Raw genomic sequence first — 21234 nt, forward strand, 5'->3', positions numbered from 1 at the left:
CTCCATGTCTGTTATTGCTTTTCTTCATGTCAGATTATTCATTGAAATAAAAGCTATTCATTGAATATGAAAATAAATCCATGCACTCATACCTATAAACTGATACAATTTTAAAATTGATCAAACGATAGCACATATTTTTCCTGCACAGTTTTTCTACAGCAACAGTCCTGTATTTTTTTTTTACCATCAGAACACAAGAATTTAAAATGGGCTGAACCTTTTCTTTTAAGAAAAAAGAAAATAATCTCTTTCTCATGCTGGCTTTTGTTTATGAAACAAATAATTTACCCAGTCTCATTTAAAGTGTGGCAACACAAATAGCTGAACTGGCACAACTCAGGAGCTGAAAACCTCTGACAGATCAAGACTGAACCTGCTAGAGCTGGGGGAGGATTGACACCTCATGAATTCGGTTTGCCAGGGGAGGAATTGTCATATGGCTCTGAAAACAACCCCTGCCTTGAGTCAGTTTGAGAAATAACCTGTGACAGTTGTTTAACGAGGGCAACGGAACTTCTCAACACTTAGTGAAATAAACACAAAAAACCATCCACTGTATGCGAACGACCATGCAAATGCTGTAGTGGTGTTGATACAACATGAACTGCAGATTTATACTGGATGTCAGGGTTAAGTTTCTATCTATGGAAGATCTATCTATCCAAGGGTCTTGTCTGAAGCCATCACAGCAGGATCTGAGAACCTCACAGAGACACAAGTGATCCTCACAGTAGCTTTCTAGGAAAGGAAAACTATTATTATCCCTTTTTTAAAGATGAGGGACTGAGACACAGAGAATATAAGCAATACGCCCATCATCACATGGGGACTTCTACACCGTAAACTGGTTCCTAGGAAATGGATGCATTCTTTCTGTTGTATGTTTTATTTTACTTTTTAAGAAAGGTAATGTTAATTTTAGTGTTATTAACTAGCTTTGACTATTGGCTGGCTTTTACTGTCCTAGAAAGTTCAGCTTAAAATCTCTTTCTCAGCCAAGAAAACAGAGAGAAGCTTTTGCTCTGCACTCTCAGATTAAACTCCTTTATTCCTGCCTGCATAAAATTAAAAAATTCTGACCTTCTTTCAGGATCAACTGTCCATTCTCCTTCCCACTCCCAGCCCTTTGGGGGTAGAAAGTACTCTCTCTTCAGTTTGATTTTTCCTGTGACATCAGAAAACTTGTGGCGACCAACAAGTCCTGAGGTACCCCACTTTCCAAAAAGAAGAGCCTGATTTTCATACTGTTTGAGAAGAAAGAAAAAAATCAGTACTTTAGGAATAATAAAAAGCTTTTAGGAGAAAGAAAAAAAAAATTATTTATGTAACTGTTACAACTGAAACATTCTACTGCACATTTCCTTTCTCTGAAATTAAGTACTCCCTTCCCACATTACTATGCAATGTCATCATTAATTTCTTTCTTTCATTTTCTTCTATGCTACGTGGTAAACAATGATTCCACTACTAAACTAAACTATCTTCTCAATTTAATGCCTCTCTACAACTACACTCAAACTTCCTCCAAATTAAAGCTTTGTTAAATAAAATTCCATTACATTATTCAAACAACTTTCTTCTGTTCCCTAAACGCATGATCGTCTCATTCTTTTCCATCTCCAGTCTCCTCCTATTTATAATCTCGTTTCCTAACATGTAAAACCAAATTATAGTCTTATCGTGGAAGCTACCAGGGGCATGATTCTGATGTCAGCCCAGTTTATATAGTATATTTCCCTTTATGCTGATGGGATTACTTGTAGTTTATGATGGTCTTGAGTTTTCTGCTCTTATTCCTGTAAAATTGTTGGATTGCTGTATGAAGAGCAAAAAAATGAGATATTCAATAGCCTCTTAAACTCTATACTTGAATAATGGCTTTGAACGTCCATTGACTATTTTAAGCGACTTACTACAGCACTACTAAATGTTTAAGCATAGGTGCAATGATGACACAAGCCTCTGTAAAAATGTCTTATTTCATTAGCTGTTATACTGATATTGGATTATATGCACCATTAGGTGATGGGGCATATAAAAGACACCTGCCGCTTACCATTATCATTCGAAATGTCTGTTATATGCTGTGGGACTATTTCAAGCATTTTTATTCCAAATTTGTTAACTCTTACCATTGAAATGTTACCATATTATAGCGTTTTGCCAGAAAAGTCTACTGGTTTTGACCAGTTTTTTCTGTAACAGTAAATTTTCTACTGCTACAAAAGAATCATTATTAAGCAAATCCACTTGTATCCAAGTATCATTTGTAGAAGTGAAGAAGCAATTAAAATAAAAGGGTTATTCACATGCCAAAACGTAATGGTCTAGATCCCACTGATAAAAATCTAAAATAAATGTCTTTCTTTAAAATCACTGGAGTTAACCAGATTTTTACCTGATTAACCAGTTCAGAATCTGGTCTGCTGAAGTTCATCTGGTAGGCACAATGGACTTGATCATTAATTGCCTTGAATGGGGTCTACTTGTTTCAGTATAATAAATACTACTCTCCCTTTCTGCCTGGCATGCAAAAATAAAAATTCCAAAGAGCTCCAATTTCACTGAATTCCTAACACTCACGTCCAAGTTTAAAGTAAGAAAGCGATGATGGACATACCATTTCTGCAAAAACACTGAACGTTCCCTCTGCAAAGCTATTAAACTTCTTTTCAACTGCACTGAGCCCAAGCCAAATGTTAATTCGCAACTCCACAGGCATTTTGACATCTTTCGTCTTGTCCTGTGGGTACTGGCACACAAACAAAAAAAGTTAGTCTTTGTTATGTTATACAGGTATTGTAGCTTTCAGTAAAATATATACAATAACATAAAGATATGAGTAATACATGATTTATTTATCTCTTCCTGTACTGCATTTCCTCAAAAGCCAGTAATAAATAGTTCAGGAAGGAAACATTCTTTAAATGGTACGTGCCTAGGGCATGTAAAAACGAAACACAGTAACAGTAGTATCATCCATGTTCCTGTATATTCTCTCCCAAGTTTCATCCAGCAATGACTTTTTAATTATGACAATAACTTAAAACTAAAATGATGATGTTAGCATTTCTCATCAGGAGACTCTGGAAACGCAGAGGTTAGTCAGAATCGTTCACTAAGTGTAGAAGCAATGCATCATAACATGCATGAGAAGGGGGCTTGCATAAAACCATGAAGATACAGGCTTGTCTGCATTGAAGCATTAATCAATACAACTACTAGTACAAACTCTGTAAATGCTATTGTTCTACACTCAGATTGCCTTTTTTCTGGTTATGTTTATTCCAATTAAAGACAATATAAACTTAAATGGAGAAAGGCATTCCTATTCAAGAGTAAGACTCAAGGCAGAGAGACATACTAGGGAACCTCTGGGTGTAGACACGCTCTGTGTTACTTGCAGCAAACCATCCAAAACTTTGAATAGGTTTTTGGAACTTCTCTGACTTACACTAATTATTCCCTCTGAAAGTCTCCATTCACGTCCAACCCCAAAACACCAACCCCAGTAACACTTTAAAAGTCCTATCACAATTTTGAGCTCTTTCAGAAAAGCCTCAGAGTTAGGGGCTGATGCTGGTTCTAACTGGCTTATGATGAACTTTACATTACAATTTCTGTGATATTTTGAAGAAGCTATATGCAGTTGGCTTTTAATCTGTCCTGAGTTTTGACACCTCATTGTTCATAGTTTGTTTGCATGTTTCATGCTCATGTCAGAAATCATCACAGTTTAGAGAGTTAATTATTTTTTAAGGAGGAAAAAAAAAAAGTACCTTTAAGAAGATTGTTTGGGTCTTTCCACAATATTTGCCAGATGATTCGGGGCTCGTTGTGGAATACAACACTTGGTGTGCAGGAACACGAGCAAAAGCCAGTCTTTTCTCCCCTCGGATCATCCATATGATTACATCAGGCATACTGTTTTGTGGCTGTGGATTATTTGTGGAGAAAAGAAGGTTAAGAATGGTAATTAATAGAATGTTAAACTAATGTAATGCTTAGACAACAGAAGCATAAATTAGGATTTATGTCAAAAGATTTATCACGCAGAATCAATAATTAACATGAATTTATGATAAATAGAGGAAATTGTTTTATTTTGCAAATAACGCAATATATAGTTCTGAAACAATCATTAAAAATACCATTGAGATTGTTGGAAAGCAAGTAAGTTTTATTAAAAAAAACCAGTTCCTATATCTTTTGCAAATTTTTCTAAAGACATTTTGTATCTCAATTCCTTTATGGCGACTATAGTGACTGATCCCAAATGCTAATGCTTTGGATTGACCTGCTACATATTTAAGTGCTTGTAATGCTTCCACGTTAAGGGTAGATCATCATAAGACCTTTAGCAGAAGACAGAAACAGCCTACTATCTTTTTGCAACTTTGTGCACACCTTTGTATGCTAGCTGCAAGTCTGACAAATCAACTGCTCTTTTTTTTTTTTTAAATCAGTAACTTTTCAAAGCAAAAGTGACAAGAAAAAATAAAACATTTCTACTATGTTGTGAAAACCAATTACAAGATAACCAAGATGAAAACTTAAGATGTTGCTGAAAATTTAAAAACCACAGAAACAAACAGATCTAACTCTGTTAGGAGTTGATTACTATGGCTAAGAAGCTGCGGAAGTACAACATATATCCTGCAGTCCCTGAACCAGCAAGGTGACTTGCAATTCTGGAAGAAAGGAAAGGACAAAATACTGTCACTTTAAACAGAATAGAGTCTATTCTACAAATCACAGAGTGGTTATTTCCCAACACGTTCTCAGTGATGACAGCTAACACACTAAAACATTATATTTAAGTAAATCCTAATTACAGAGGGAAACATTTTTACGTTCACAGCATCTAAAATTACTCTTCTAAGGGGAGCGGATATTGCTTGATCAGCAGTGAACATTACACCAGTTTGTGTTAGACAGCTATTTCTACACTGACTGAATCACTGGTATTGTGTAGTACTAACCTCTTCACTCAGTTGCAGTAATTTATCCAACCAGTCCTCAATTTCTGTCAGAGTGGCTTTCACATCAGTAGCTTCATTTCTCATCCTTGCAGCTGCTTCTCCAATCTGTTTGAGAGACTTGAGACGCAGTTTTTCTATCTGAGTGTCAAGGACTGTAATATTAGATTTGCCTTCTATGAGGGGAAATGGTTTACTGAAAAGAGAATATTTATTATGGTTAATAATCTAAGTGGATTTTATTTAGCCACACACTAAACGCGGACATGCATACAGTGGCAACAGATTGAGTGCTATTATTTCCTGTGATTGAAAACCACCGGAATAGTGCTACAGCATCTATTTCTGCAGAGATTTCCACCTGACAAAGTGTTTACAGTAAAAGCAAGGGAAATGCTGTGCTTACATAACAAGCACCAATGTAGAACAGGTCGAGGTGTATGCTTTAATGTAATTGCTGCTAACCAAACCAAGCAAAATCCATTTCCCTATATATTCAAATTAGAAAATTATTGCCTCAGAATGTACATCTCAAAGACAAAATCAATGCCTTCAGACCAAGATTAGGTTCCTTTCCTTCAGTGGAAACTGTAAATTCTCAGAAACTCAATATACAAATACAACTTGTGTCTATGACTAGAGTTATCTAACCCTCTGGCATGAAAACATCGAACAACTCTAAAAGAAATCCATGACACAGAACTTCAGAGTCACCAGAGGGCAAAGTAACTATTCAATGGAACCAAGAAATCCTATAGCATCACAACAGCGCCCAGGAAAAATGAGGTTTTTTGAGTTGGTGGAGGTTTGAGGAAAAGGCAGCTTTTCAAAGACCAATGACTATATCCCTTTAACAGAGTTCATTAAGAGGTCTTTAATATGATACTTTAAAAAAAAAAAAAAAAAATTTCCAAAGACATTGCCAAGTTTGAAAAGACTGACTCTTCTCTGACCTATTTTTAATGACAAGCCATGCACTTCTAAGGGCTTTGATTCTGCAAAACCTTGATAGTGACTATTGTGCCTTTCACTATAGTTAGTTCTACTAATCTGAATGCAAGTGGTGCCTGCCCTGGGTGCAAGTACTTACACATGAATCAAATGTACCAGAGCAGAACTTCCAGAAATTCACCTCATTTTAAGTTTAAATAGTGCACTGAAAACTCTCTCAAACTCCTAACTCATTTAAACTTTACCATGGCAAGAAAAATTGTTCTATGAATTCAACACAGGGAATTATGTCTTTGACACAGGTTTCATGCATTTGCTGAAACAAACCATAAAGAGCATTGTATCCTATGAAAAACAGGAAGCTCATCTGGTTGATATATCTAGGTGCTATTGCTCCATAATTGTTGAGTGAGAAGACATGTTATAAAATAATGGACTGAATTAATAACACTGCAGATGTGCGTCAGGAGGATGGGTTGACATAACTGATATAAAACCTGAAGTTCCTACGCTCACTAAATGGCTCCATGTGACAATAGTTTGCCCTTCACATTTTGCTTTCCTGAAGTATGTCAGTTCTTTCTTTCTGCTTTCTTCCAGATCACAGCAGGTATTCTATGAAGTTGCTAGTTTATATTTTGACGTAAGTTTTCTATCATATAATTCTTTGCTAGTATATACTGATCTCCACTGCTTTTTCCTCTGTTCACTTTTATATTGGCTCTACAGCTTGATGAATTTGTTCTCTCATTTCATGTTCTCTGTTATTCCTCTGATGGATAATAACTGTTCTCTCATTTTCCCTTTCCTTTTCCTGTGCTGTTTCATCACCCACGTGTTTAATGTTTTTCAAGTGTCTCTCCCCACCTCAATGTCTCCTTCTATTAATGTCTTTTTCTCATACAGTTCCTTCCTCTCTATTTAGAATTTATTCTCCTTCAAAACCCTAAGTGCTGACTCCTATTGCCTTCTCTGAACACTCCCATACATACAGACATGTTGACTAAAGGCTTATTCAAAAACATCATCTTTATGGCCCTTAAGCTCTAAATAGCTTTTTGAATTTTTTATTCTGGGCTTACCAGTAAATCACAGAATTTCTTCCCTCTTCAGTTTCAGAAATAACATTGAAACATGGGTAAACAAAAGGTACATGAGGAATTCTAAAGAAGGCAAGATGGTAGAAAGGCAGCAGAGATCCACAATTTCACATTTTCAGAACAGTCCTGCCTTAGATTTTTTTCAAGAGATGCTGTTTTACTACTGTCAGTGACTAAGATAAAGGAGAACTACAAAACTAGATGGATTACTTCATTGGCAACATCCATGCTGTTTTATTACTTTCAGAAACTTTTGGAATTCCAGTTCTCAGATCAGTTCACAGGGGTAATCAGTTTTATGGTCCTTAGAATTTGTTTTCTGACTTAGTAAAGGCAATAGTGAAGATTCTGAGCAGGCCTAGAATGATAACATAAGAGATAAAAAAGGTACTTTTACCTTATATCTTCTGTAAGTTCATCAATCAGCTTCAACCACATCTCAGCTAATCGGTTTTCAGAAATTTTAGCCTGCATTCCTGATTTTAAGGTGGCTAAGTTGGATTGCTGAGGAGTTTCAAAGAAAAGAATTTGCACTTACAAACTTCCATTGTGGTTTATGTTCAATATGAGTTTCAAGACTTTAATCTTATTTACTTGTATGTATAAAGCCCAAATCAAAAAAGACTCAGATGTTCAAACTTGATGCATATTTAACAGGACTATTCCTATGTTCTTTCTCACTGTATTTAACAATACATGATATTGCACCTAACTTCCAAAGCAAATAACAGTTTTAGACTTAACATGCCCCTAACCGACACTGGGGACTCTTGGTATTGGGTTTGCGTGGCAAGGTTTTGGTAGCAGGGGGGTTACAGTGGTGGCTTCTGTGAGAAGCTGCTAGAAGCTTCCCCCATGTCCGATAGCGCCAATGCCAGCCAGCTCCAAGACGGACCCGCCGCTGGCCAAGGCCGAGCCCATCAGCGATGGTGGTAGCACCTCTGGGATAACATATTTAAGAAGGGGGAAAAGTTACTGCACAGCAGCAATTGCAGTGGGAGAGAGGAGTGAGACTATGCGAGAGAAACAACTCTGCAGACACCAAGGTGAAGGAGGGGGAGGAGGTGCTCCAGGCACCGGCGCAGAGATTCCCCTGCAGCCCGTGGTGAAGACCATGGTGAGGCAGGCTGTCCCCCTGCAGCCCATGGAGGCCCACGGTGATGCAGATATCCACCTGCAGCCTGTGGAGGACCCCACGCTGGAGCAGGTGGATGCCCGAAGGACGTGGTGACCCCGTGGGAAGCCCGCGCTGGAGCAGGTTTGCTGGCAGGACTCGTGACCCCATGGCAGGGACCCACGCTGGAGCAGTTCGTGAAGAACTGCAGCCCATGGGAAGGACTCATGTTGGAGAAGTTCATGGAGGACTGTCTCCCGTGGGAGGGACCCCACGCTGGAGCAGGGGAAGAGTGTGAGGAGTCCTCCCCTTGAGGAGGAAGGAGCGGCAGAAACAACGTGTGATGAACTGACCACAGCCCCCATTCCCCATCCCCCTGCGCTGCTGAGTGGGGAGGAGGGAGAGAATTCGGGAGTAAAGTTAAGCCTGGGAAGAAGGGAGGGGTGGGGGGAAGGTGCTTTTAAGATTTGGTTTTATTTCTCATTGTCCTACTCTGATTTGACTGGTAAATTAAATTGATTTTCCCCAAGTCAAGTCTGTTTTGCCTGTGACGGTAGTTGCTGAGTGATCTCCCTGTCCTTATCTCGACCCACGAGCCTTTCATTATATTTTCTCTCCCCTGTCCAGCTTAGGAGGGGAGTGATGGAGCGGCTTTGGTGGGCACCTGGCATCCAGCCAGGCTCGACCCACCACAATTCCTATGGGAATTCCCTGCAGATTCAAGCAGGAGCGTGTTGGGCCTTGCCAGAATACAGACCTGTGATTAGCAGTGCCATTTGTTACACTAATGTTTAATTTTGAATAGGAAAAAAGGAGGGAAAAGTGTCAGAAAACTGTTCCATAATTTGCTCAAAATGTCACTTTTTGATTACACCTCTAAATGAAAAAAAGTAAAAATGAAAAGCGTATCAGCAAAAGAAAGATCTTAAGTGTCTTACCAGTCTTTCAGCCACGTTTAGGATTACATTCACAGGGTCTAATCTATGACTTATGTCCTCCCAAAAAGAAGTCAGCGTTACAACTGGCTTTGTGTTTGCCCATGGCAAGTAGTAATAATAATTACCTGGTGTGAAACATTTGTATGTTAGAGTTAGAATTCTTGGCAGGAATACATACTGTACACTGCACAAGTTGCTATATTTATTTCATTTAGGTACTACAACTCATTAAGAACATACAAGGTAGTCCAAACTTATCAAAGGATTTGTATTTTTCAGCCACTGTAGTGTCTGTTGGATGGTAAACTTTTACTTCAAAGTGTTTCAAAATCCAATGGATTTTTTCCAATAAGTTATCTGTTAACATCCTCATTATTCTTTCCCGTAACTTACCGATGTAGATAGCACATTAATACAAGTGTATCTCTGAAATAAAATATTCAAATAATTATTTTCCAGAGTAAACCTGATTACTTCATTTAATACACAGAAAAAAAGAACTGCTACTGTTTGCAGTTAATAAAAAAAAGTTATAGCCAAAATATATTTTCCTGTGATCTAGCTAGGTTGTTTTCTTCTAGGCTGCCAGACATCTGCCTTAAAAACAAGTTTTTATTTTATTCTAAATCAGAATGTTCAAAGGGTATTTTCCCTATTTAATCCCTAGTTTTTAGATACCTGTAAAATAATGTGATTTTTTTCTTGCCAATTTTCCTGTGCACATCTAGTACACGGTCAAAAGATTTCACTGAATTCTGTGAAAATTTTTTTAATAACCTCAGTAGGCTTTGCAGCATATATTCCATAAATGTAACTTCCTCTCACAAGCTGTGAAGAGCCACACGTTCTTTTCTGTCACGTTTTCAATAAGTTTTTAGTGCAGTTAGGGCTGTCATTCCAAAGCTATAAAATAGCACCTCAAAAAGAGAATTTTACATGATTTTATCCCCATACCAGCAGCATCCTTACCATCAAAAACAGCACGACTGTACTGAGTTGTTGATGCCAAAGGTTTACAGGTGGTATCAAACTTGTTGCCATAGTTACCAATGCTAACTTCAAACTGGATAGGCTCACCAGTGTCTTGCAGCATGGTAGCAGAATGAAACACAGCAGCCAAGCAGAACTTCCGTCTGCGCTGGTATTTCTACAAAAACAACCTTTTTAGTTGTATTTCAATATTTGTAACACAGGATCCACAATTATAGAAAACAATAGCAATTTCTTAATGGAAATAATAATTTTATTATTGTTACTACTTTCTAAAAAGCAACCAAAAAGACATAATGTGTGCATAATAAATTTCTGTGTTTGGGATTATAAAAATGTTTCAAATTAACATTTCATACTACGAGGGTATGACATTTTTGTAGCCACACTGTCAACAACCACCTCTCTTAATTCTGAGATTCAACTCAGTTGTTTCAATTATAGTAAGTTAGATCATTCTCCAAAAATAACGAGCCAAGGCACATCTCCATTACCAACACTGACAATAAAACAAGGATTTACCTCAACAACCAGTAAGTCATCATTAGGAATCATCTCTAACTTTTTATTAACAGGTTTGCTTTCAAGTATTGTAGATAGTTCAACCAGAATTCTCCCTCTATAAGCAACTCCTTCTCCCTGTAACATAATCACACATTGAATCCAATTTTATATATTTGTCCTAAAGTAGCATACTCATTCTTTAGCTGTGCATGATTCTGGCTTCACTGAAATGTTCTCAAAACTTCTGCAGAGGCATGGATGTACATATTTGAAGAAATGAAATAAAGCAGTTGGCTTTAATTAATGCCAGCAGTGAAAAATATATATTTGCGAAAACAAGGAAATAAGAAATACAAATGCATGCAGAGATGCAGATAGTGAAAATCATCAAAACCACTGCTGCTCCTTCAAAAACACCTTTAAAACAAAAACAGATAAGAATGGAAAATACTGTCGTATTTCCTTATTAATCATAAATATAAAATATTATTCAAAAGGAAACACCAAAAGGAGTATAATGTGAAACAAACAAACAAAAACATTAAAATAAATTCATTCATTGATTACAAACAATTGGGGTTAATCCTTTTATTAAAAACAATAAGTAAAGAAACTGACCTTTCCAAAGTTTAATTCATCATATGGGTCTGGAAATCCAGTGTATTCTCTCGGACTTCCATAAAAGTTTAGGTAACAAGGCCCAAATGTTGGTAAAAAGCCAACTTCAGTTTCTCCAGTGTTTACTAACAGAAAACATTACCATTATATCTTTGTTAATTATCATTCAGAGCCAGCAAAACAATTAACATTACTATCAAACCCAGTAGAACAAATGTTAGATATTAGTCACGTATTAGTTATTAGTAAAGTAAGAACACTTTATTCTCTTGGTATACTATATGAATTTAAAGTAATTATACTAGTGACTGTACTTGTTCCTAACCTCCTTCTTCATCTACAACACTTACTAGATACTACTTCATGCAGTAAAAAACCACAGAATAAACAGAACTTCTGCCCCACTCCAAATATCAGGTTTTCATTTATGTGAAAGAGTAATACACTCTTATGTTAACAGAAAGCATATTTTCTAGAAATAAGTTAAACTGAGTGAAACATTTGCAATCATTTAAATGCATAGGCCATTGTTCTAGCTAAACAGCTACAAAAAAGATGCACACCCTAGTGGAAACAAAACCCTACTGTTTAGCATAGTTAATCCTACTGATGTAATTTTAGTATAATTTTTCTGTGGTTATACTTCAGGGTAAAACACAGACTACTGCAAACTCTACTCATAACTGCTACAGTGCATTGTTTCTCACAAACTCCCTTTTCCGTAAGCTAAAATTCATACAAGACTGAAAGTCTGCAAACTCAGTTAATTCCAATGACAATATACTCTAATTTGTATACTATTCTTACTCCATGACTAACAAAATTAATCTAGCTAAAAAAAAAATTAATAAGGATTTAGATATTTTTGTCAGTTTTAACAGCTAAGCTAAGAAACTGCACACCAAAGCTATTGTTTATTTTCAGATATTTAAGATATCTAAGAACTTGAAAAGGTATTTCCATTGCTAACGCTTACTGTCATAACTTTGTATTTTTATACTGTGTTCTGTTTTTTAGCAGCAAAATATATATAGGGAAGCCTTAGTTGTATTCCTACTGTTATCTTTTGGGTTTGCGTTCATGCCTTGCAAATTTATTAGATGAATGAGATTCTAAAAAGCTCTTTTTAGAGCCAATTAAAGTCTATACTTAAGGGAGTTAATTGTTCTTTCAGTAGCAATCAAACACATGCCAAGGCTACTGATTCATAAATTTGATGAGTAGTGCAAAGAGAACTAGAACAAGGTAAGCAACACACATGCAGAAAAATACTGCATAGTTTTGAGTGAACAGGAAAGATTCTATATTGTTTTCCTTCTTGTATCCTAGCTTTTGTCTTTGAACAAATGATCCTGGTATAAAAAAAGAGGAGAATCAGGTTCTAAACCGTGCAACAGATATCACTTAGGGTGATATGCAGCACAAAGAAGGATGCATTTATCACAGGAAAGGATGGCTGAAATAAGAAAGTGAAAATAAAGGGTTATGCCTTGTATGACTTTGCCACTGTGACTAGTGAGTGACACAAATGGATCATAAAAATGAATGTGATGTCTTGATGTAATTTCCTGTCAACACAAAGTCACATAAAATCTGTAAAATATAAAATAAAGATTTGCGGTTCTCTATTTTGCATTTGGATACTTTCACATCCTTACATCTGAATCAGAAACAGATAAAAATTTGAATGAAAAAGAATTCAGACTCTTGTTGGAATATCGTCTAATTTTTAAAAAATTCTAACACTGAACTGCTCACATCAGATCTCAATATGACTAGATTTAAGGTACAGATCTGTGTTGAATTAATACATTCAGTACTAACTGATGCTCATAAATTAAACAGAATATAAATTTTAAAACAAAACAAACAAACAAACGAACACCCCCCCCCCCCCCAAACCTGGAATAAAAAGAATTTTTTTTTATTTGTTTACATTTGAAATTCAATTGTTTACATTTAGAAGGCTGATGATCACGCATTTACCACAAAGTCTTTCAAAACTGGATGTCAACCTGGCCGGTTATGTAAAAAGCCATCTCTCCAGGTTTTAACAGAATCAGATTTCATTTTTCAGACTTTATTTATATAACTAGCTAAGCATAAGCAAAACAGCCACTAATTATATTAGACAGTTATTTACTTCTGCAGGGCTCTGCAGGTGCAAATATAGTTGCGATCTCATAGCCAAGTTAAAAATTGCAAGCCATTGTTAGACTAAGCACTTTATAATTGAAGCAACTGCATGCTCAACTCTAAAACACAGCTTGAAGCGCCAGCCAAACAAATATTTTCAAACCAGTTCCAGTGCCAAAACTGTTTTATACAGTCAGTTATGTTTGATACTCTTTAATCATAATGGTGAAGTCTTTTAGACAAGTAATTATTAAAAAATATTTTTTAAGATGATGGGTTTTCTTAGGCAATACTTCTCAGTTTGGGCAATGGAAAGCAAAATCAGTAACAGATGAAGATATAAACCTTCATATGATGAAGCCCCTGTTCCCGAAGATGAAAATTCTATATTATGAAAAGAGAAGAAGGTACATGACAAATGACAATAGCGTTTTAAAAACAAATACATCACAAAGCAATATGCTTTTAAAATAAAGTTGAAGGCCTGAGAAAAAATAAAGTTCATATGGGCTAGAATTTTGCTTCATGATTAAAATATGAAGGTATTACTCTTCCTGTACAAATTCCAAAGGAAAAAAAAAAAGCATGTAGCTTACAAAATACATTGTTTTGATGCTTCTCTTTCAGCTTTGTATAGTTCTTCTCCTCACAAAATAAAATTTTATTTTAAAAATTATTTTAAAATCTTAAGAACATTTATGAAAACCACTACATTTCAGGGCCCATTAGGATATCTTCTGATATAGACTAGTTCAGTTTCCTAATCCTTTAGAAGCCAGAACGGGCTTCAGACATGGCACTGACTTCAAGGGAACATAATCTGGGATTTTACATAGAAATGGCTATTCCAATGTCAGTACCTTGGTAGAGAGAGAATCCAAATAAGATCTTCTGAGTTACTAAGTGCCTGGGTTTGAAGTATAAATGAGCTGTGACTCAGCAGCAGTTCAAGTTACTTATGTGGGTATTACAAGTGATCTCTCTAGAGCTGAATTTTATCCAACAGCCCAGCCCTTCTGTCTTTGATTTCCCATTGCCTTTTTCTGTAACCCTTTCTTTTGCCTCTGGCTGTGTGTGGAATATATGAAAAGAATGTTTGCACAAAGTCTTACTTCAGCAGCAGTACTTCCAAGAGGACTGGGTTATAAGCTTGAAGTTATGTGACTGAAAATACAGTTCCATCCAATCAGATAAATACTTGGCTCAAGTCACTACAGGATTGGAGCCACTAATTTTGTTTTTAAACTCCTGACATAGCTACCAACTTAAGGACAAACTGGTCTGTCTCAGAAAAGTACATATCATATAGATTTCATAAACACAACAGAAAAAATAGTAATTTAGATTCTTCTTGTGGCAATGGTGGAAATGGTTTTGAGCCAGTGTCCTTCAACCTAGAGTAGATAGGCAGATAAATAAATGTTAAGCCTGTTTAGCCGTGAACTTTACAATTCTGTATGGACAACTAATATGCCACACTATGTTCATTGAAAAGATAAATGTTTTTCCTGGCAAATTAACACAGAATCCTTGTCATGGAGCTGGCTCAATTGTATGAAAGATCTTGCTATACAAAGAAGAGGAGATTATGGATATAGATCACAAAGAAATAATCAATAATCACAATATTATATTAGAACATAAATGTAACAGGATTTTTTTTTATATTTCCCAAAATCTTGGCACAAAAAATGTTTCTTACAATATTGTAAAGAAGAGTTTTATTGCAAAGGTATTGTCCAATTAGGACAACATGTTAGGAACTTCATATCCTGCCTAACTAAATTTGGTTTCTTGCACTTAATCAGTTTTGGTTTTTAGTTTTTATGAAATTACATATCCAGTCACCTATGCTGACTGAAGCACGTAAGTTAATTGTCTGCAATCATAGCATTGCAATTAAAATCTTCATTCATTGAAGCTACTAAAATAAGGATTACTAAGTAGTAATTTGGAGCACTCATGCAATGAGATGCAGTGCCCGTTTCTAGTAAGCTGCTGATCAGAGCAGAGACTGATCCAAGTTCCCTCAGCACCTGAAAGCAGCCTAGTAGTATACAGGAAATGAGCAGGTGGTTCTAGATAGTTCCCGTAGGCTAACTACTCAGGAACATTCCCCAGCTTTTAGGTTCTCTTCCCAGAGAAAGAACAGACACGCTTATAAGGTGGCAAAAGAAGTCTTGTCTACCAGTGCCCAGTGAAGTAGTGATTCTGAAACAGTGACTCCAGATTGCTTTTAAATTAGATGTCTTATTAAGTATCTTAGTAAATTTGCATGTCTTACTCATGATAAGACTGTGATATCACATCGTTTTCTGAATTTGGGAAAGTACTCACAAATTTAATTAATTCATTAACTTTATATATATAACAGAACACCAAATTTTGAATTAGTTACTGCTATTTCCATGATGATGTGGTTTAAACACCAAATTTTGAATTAGTTACTGCTATTTCCATGATGATGTGGTTTAAACATTAAAATTTTAATACTTTACTTTGAACAGTCCCACAGTATGTTTTCTAGGAGCATTGTTTTGAAAATTCCAGAAACAGATAACCTTGTCACCACAGAATTGAGGAACTATAGGAAAATTAACTTTCTTAGAACACTGATCTTTGCTATTCCTCGTAACACAAGAGAAGATAGTAAGTTACATACTGCTCAATCAATTACCTTCAACTTCTCCTCCAGAAGAAGCAATTTTTGAGAGACTTAAATATGTTGTTCCTACGACATCATTTTTTGTAAGACGATCCCTACAAAAAGAAAAAAAGAAAGATTTTATTTAAATATAATGCTGGTCAACCTACACAGAAGCAAGCTACCAGTGACTAAATGCACTCCAAGACAGTGTGCACACATTTTATATCACCTGGAATGCTTTAATATTACTAACACAGATGGTAACGGCTAGTTACAGAAGTGGGCTGTATCATGAAGAAGTCACCTGACTTTTACACTATCACCTAAATAGCGACAGTGCTCAGTGCTCACTGCACAAAATTAACAATACTCCCATGTTACACTAATCAGGTCTCTTGTAAAGAAACCATAAAGGAAGATAGTTAAACACTTGCTTAAATACTCTCATAGACTGTAAAAACACCTGACATCTATAGAATGTCTTTTACCTTGTCTATTACCTTGTCTAGTACTTTGATTAAAAGTCATAACTCACCAGTCAACAATTGCAAGTTTTATTTTCTCACACATCGAGGGAAACTGAAAAAAAAGCAATTAAAATAAAATAACCCATTACTTATTTCACCTCTGTAATGTTAATGCCCTGAGTTCCAAAACGATGGCTGTTTTCTACAGAAACAAGAAAAAACCCTTACCTTGACTTGAAGATAAATAATTTGATTCCACTCTGGATTAGCATTTTTCTCAATTATATTTGTGCAAACCTGCAAAAAATGAAATCAACTATACAGCACATCAAAAATAAAACAGACAAAAAAGCATACACAAGCTATGATTTAGGATAAATCACATTCTGTTTGGTAAGTAAGATGAGGGGTAGTAGTTAATGATGAATCCTGAGTGGTTTATGCTGTAATGAGCCATTAGTTTTCAATTGGTAAATACCGCTAAACCAATCTGCATATGCAACATCAATGACTGTTGGAGGGAAAAGAAAATTCTGAAATAGTGTTTAAACCTGAGACTGCAGTTACCCTACAGGAAAAAAGCTTATTATTTCCACTAGCTACAATTTAATATGCTTTCACACTAGTACTGATCTCTCTTATCACAGCAGAGAAACGAGACGAAGGAATGACTTGATTCCAGCTTGCTTTATGCAGATTTTAGAGTAGATGAAGAATATATTCTATGGGAGAGCCTATATTATTTGCTAGCCATGTCTACTGAAGATCCTTTACAATACTGGGCGTGGCAACCTGACTATATAACATAATAAAGGACTCACATTTTTCTTCTTAAAAAAAAGAAGAAAGATTGTCTAGCAATGAATATAGGTTGTGCAATTGTGCTTCAGCTCAAATTTGGTATTCTAAGGAACGCATTAGTAATTAAACGTACAAGTGCTGTTAACCTGTCCAGAAAGATCTGTACCATCAGTTTTACAAAAAGCAATCAGGAACAACTGGTAGGCAACCAATCTGGCATGCATCAGTTCCTAGCATTTAGCCATACATTCCTTTTACTAATCATCAGCTTTACACCCATTCTACTGTACCTTGTAGTTTGTCCTCATTTTACAAAGTGAATTTTAGGGCTAATGCTTTTTTATGTCCATAACTTCAGTAAACTTAAAAATTTATATTAGCATATGAAATCTGTTCTCAGGACTACAGTTAGAATGCAAAGATTCAGATATTTACTAAATTACCTTTTTCCCAGCAAAAGAAACTTCTACAAATGGATCTACCAGGTTTTTCTTGTCTGCTTCTCCTCCAAATATTTCTTTGACAGTCTGTGCAAAAGCATCATCCACTGGAGAGGTGTCAAAGAAGAAATTAAGGTTTATGCTTTTTTATTATTATTTTATTTCATTTATTTATTCAGCCTAAATAATAAATTGCCCATAGCAATCCCACCAAAATCAACCAGCTTACAGATCTACGTAGGCTAAAGTCTAATCTGATAAACAGAATTCTGAACAGTGTTGCTGGTAAAAATGGACAATTTAGTCTTAGGAGCAATTTCAAGAATATAAATTTTTGAAACATCATAAGGAGTGTTGATGTGCTCCTGAATTTAGAGGCATAGTTGTATTTGAAAAACATCATGCATGTACCTGTAGACATTGCCATTTGTTGTCACAGATACAGGTGACAAATTATGCTAAGAAGGGATAAAAACCCACCTATACTCTATCAGAAAACACATATGGCATGTAATAAGAGAAATAGCCTTTGTCTCAGCAATATAGGGTTGACACAAGTAAAATCTCACTAAACAAATTAAGGTCAAACTGCTTACAAGCTCCCCTGCCCTCCAAGGCTGTTTATTTAAGCTTACGGTGCTCAACTTATAGCCCACAAACTGCATGCAGCTTTCTGGGATACAGCCAGTTCCTAGTTACTTATTGCCTATGGCCGCTCAGGAGCAGGTTGCTGGCAATACAGGCTGCCTTGGCCATCGCAGCAGCGGCTGACTGATTTCAGCAGTCCTGTGGCCTTTCCCCCATTGCAAAATAGCTGCAGCTGTGAGCACCTATGAAGAAGAATTAATGGGTTGCTGGGAAGAGAAAGCTGCAGGGGGCCGTCAGCAGTACTACTTATCTACTAGGATCTAAATGGCCTTGGAAAAGAGGGGCTGCAGGGAACCAGCTGTCTGATAACCTCTCGAAAGTGGGCAGGGATTGAGATCCAACAGGAAGTAGCCACATGCACTGTCTGCTCGAGCTAGACATGCACAGAACATCCAGCTTATCTGCAGATCAACTGTACTTGAATGTTAGTTACATACATGTAACTTCTGCGATTGGAGAAGGGCTAATGAAGATAAAACTTTCCCACTACCAGAAGCTGTGCGGCCCACTCAGCAACAGATGAACATTACTGATCTAATGGGTAACACATTAAATTATACATTACAAGAATTAAGTAGACTTACTGAGCATTACCAAAGGACTTGAAATGGGCTACTTAAGCCACCACAGAATTATTGGCTCAAGTAACAATGTAAAACACTCAAGATATTTTATGTTCAAGGAATGTTTCTGAACAGCTAACACAAATATTTCTAATGGTAATTAAATACACTGATAGGCAAGTAGTAAGAAGCTACATACTTTGCGGAATGTCCTCAGCTCTGTAGATTTTGAGAAGGAAAGTGACCCATCGAAGTGCAATTCCAGCAGGTAATAACAGATTGCTCTCCACATCATCGCTTTCATTATCTCTTTCCCTTTTTTCAACCTGTTGGGAGATACAGTGGTACATGGTATCTGGTATATAAGAAAGACAGAGTAATGTACAGAATTAAGGTGATTAGTTAAACTGGTGCCTACAACACTCTTCAGATAGAAGACTGTTGTCAATTTCATTATAAAGAATAAGATTTTATCAAATTATCAAGCCACAAAAATTAATTCTACCTAAACTATTTTACTTACATTTTTATCTCTAAAGTACTCAATTGCAGGAGCCCATTATAATCACACTTTTAAAATCATCATCATCACATGATGATGATTTTGGCACTTGTACAATGCCAGCTTCATGCAATTTTCATACTCATCTCAAGATGAATATTGTGGTAAGGCATCTTACTGCAACTTACAACTCTGATATAATTTACCAAAACTTACTGCTTCCTCCTTTAAAAATAAATAGGAAATAAAAGATTTCACCACAAATAACTAGACATATCCTTGTGTCCTGGTTTCGGCTAGGATAGAGTTAATTTTCTTCCTAGTAGCTGGTATAGTGTTATGTTTTGGATTTAGTAGGAAAATAATGTTGATAACACACTGATGTTGTTAGTTGTTGCTAAGTAGTGTTTATACTAAGTCAAGGATTTTTCAGCTTCTCATGCCCAGCCAGCAAGAAGGCTGGAGGGGCACAAGAAGCTGGGAGGGGACACAGCCAGGACAGCTGACCCAAACTGGCCAAAGAGCTATTCCATACCATATGACCTCATGCCCAGTATATACACTGGGGTGAGTTGGCCAGGAGGGACGGATCACTGCTCAGGGAACTAACTGGGCATTGGTGGGCAAGCGGTGAGCAATTGCGTTGTGCATCACTTGTTTTGTATAGTCCAATTATTTTATTATTATTATTGTCATATTATTATTGTCATTATTATCATCATTATTTTTCATTCCTTTCTGTCCTATTAAACTGTCTTTATCTCAACCCATGAGGTTTTTTTTTTCCAATTCTCTCCCCCATCCCACTGGGTGGGGGGAGTGAGCGAGCGGCTGCGTGGTGCTTAGTTGCCGGCTGGGGTTAAACCACGACACCTTGTGATTTCAAGAATCATAAGGATAGCAGAAAGGAAGAGTTAATATGGAACAAGAAGAAGATCTTCCATGGTTCTGGGGACCATATGATATTTAACTAAGGAGTAGCAGTATACAATAATCTCAGGCAGGAAGAACAGCAGAACTTAAACTATAGACAATGGTCAAGTAAGAAAAATGTCACACAGAAAAGAGGGCCTGTTTTTACCTTGACAGAACAGCAGACCGTTAAGGATTGGATTGTTAAAACTACCTCCTGCTTTCATATGCATCAAATCACTTGTGCCTAACTTGTAATTATGGATGGGTCTGATCTTCACCTGGCAAATATTTGGAGCTTTCTGGTACTCGGGTTTCTCTATGGGCTTGTCTACATTACGTAGTAGTGGAGACATTCCTACTTAGTCCTAGAACTGGTATCAATATGTTGCTCAGCCTGATTAGCTACGCTAAGGAGAATTACATATTAGCTTGCATGCAACACCAAGCTAACACATCTCTGCTTCTTCCAGGATGTGAAGAAGTATCTACAAATGGTAGATCAACACACCCAGAGCTGGTCCAGAGGTTGCGTAATTGGACAGGATAAAAAAATAAGCTTTGAGTTAGCCACTTAGTACTGGATGCCCTTGAAACAACTTGTAAATCTTGTCTTTTAAATACTGCTCACAGAGTGAATTATACACTATTCAAAAAATGTCGGGGGGACATGACTAAATATCCATGGGGTGGAGAGGGGAAGAAAAACATTTAAATGAAACTTACTGGTGGCTCATCTCCAGCTCCCAGGACAAACATGCTGACTTTCATATAGCCTTTAGCTCCTGAATTTGTATCTTCAGGATCACTCAGCAAAAGCCATTTTCTCATGACTGCATGGCCTAAAATAAAACAAACATCACCACCCGCCCCCAGTAATATCCCTCACAAAATGGCAGAAATCATAGAATTGAAGTCAAC

General features: G+C 36.5%; 1 protein-coding gene across 2 annotated transcripts in view; it reads right to left on the minus strand.

Annotated features, from left to right (window-relative positions):
* The window catches only part of MYOF (myoferlin), a 73726-nt gene that overhangs the window by 27041 nt on the left and 25451 nt on the right, over nt 1–21234 (minus strand). The window contains exons 11-26 of one of the 2 annotated variants that reach the window (XM_050898573.1): nt 21040–21155; nt 19099–19225; nt 17692–17795; nt 16676–16744; nt 16516–16559; nt 16011–16093; nt 13679–13717; nt 11198–11322; nt 10598–10714; nt 10055–10232; nt 9086–9210; nt 7431–7537; nt 4986–5178; nt 3783–3938; nt 2624–2755; nt 1084–1247 (exon numbers count right to left, since the gene is read on the minus strand). In XM_050898573.1, the coding sequence (XP_050754530.1) occupies nt 1084–1247; nt 2624–2755; nt 3783–3938; nt 4986–5178; nt 7431–7537; nt 9086–9210; nt 10055–10232; nt 10598–10714; nt 11198–11322; nt 13679–13717; nt 16011–16093; nt 16516–16559; nt 16676–16744; nt 17692–17795; nt 19099–19225; nt 21040–21155 (1879 nt within the window). The remainder of the gene's footprint in view (nt 1–1083; nt 1248–2623; nt 2756–3782; nt 3939–4985; nt 5179–7430; nt 7538–9085; nt 9211–10054; nt 10233–10597; nt 10715–11197; nt 11323–13678; nt 13718–16010; nt 16094–16515; nt 16560–16675; nt 16745–17691; nt 17796–19098; nt 19226–21039; nt 21156–21234) is intronic. The other variant, XM_050898574.1, reaches the window with a different exon arrangement.

The sequence above is a fragment of the Gymnogyps californianus genome, chromosome 6 (assembly GCF_018139145.2).
Source record: "Gymnogyps californianus isolate 813 chromosome 6, ASM1813914v2, whole genome shotgun sequence".
Classification (NCBI taxonomy): Eukaryota; Metazoa; Chordata; class Aves; order Accipitriformes; family Cathartidae; genus Gymnogyps; species Gymnogyps californianus.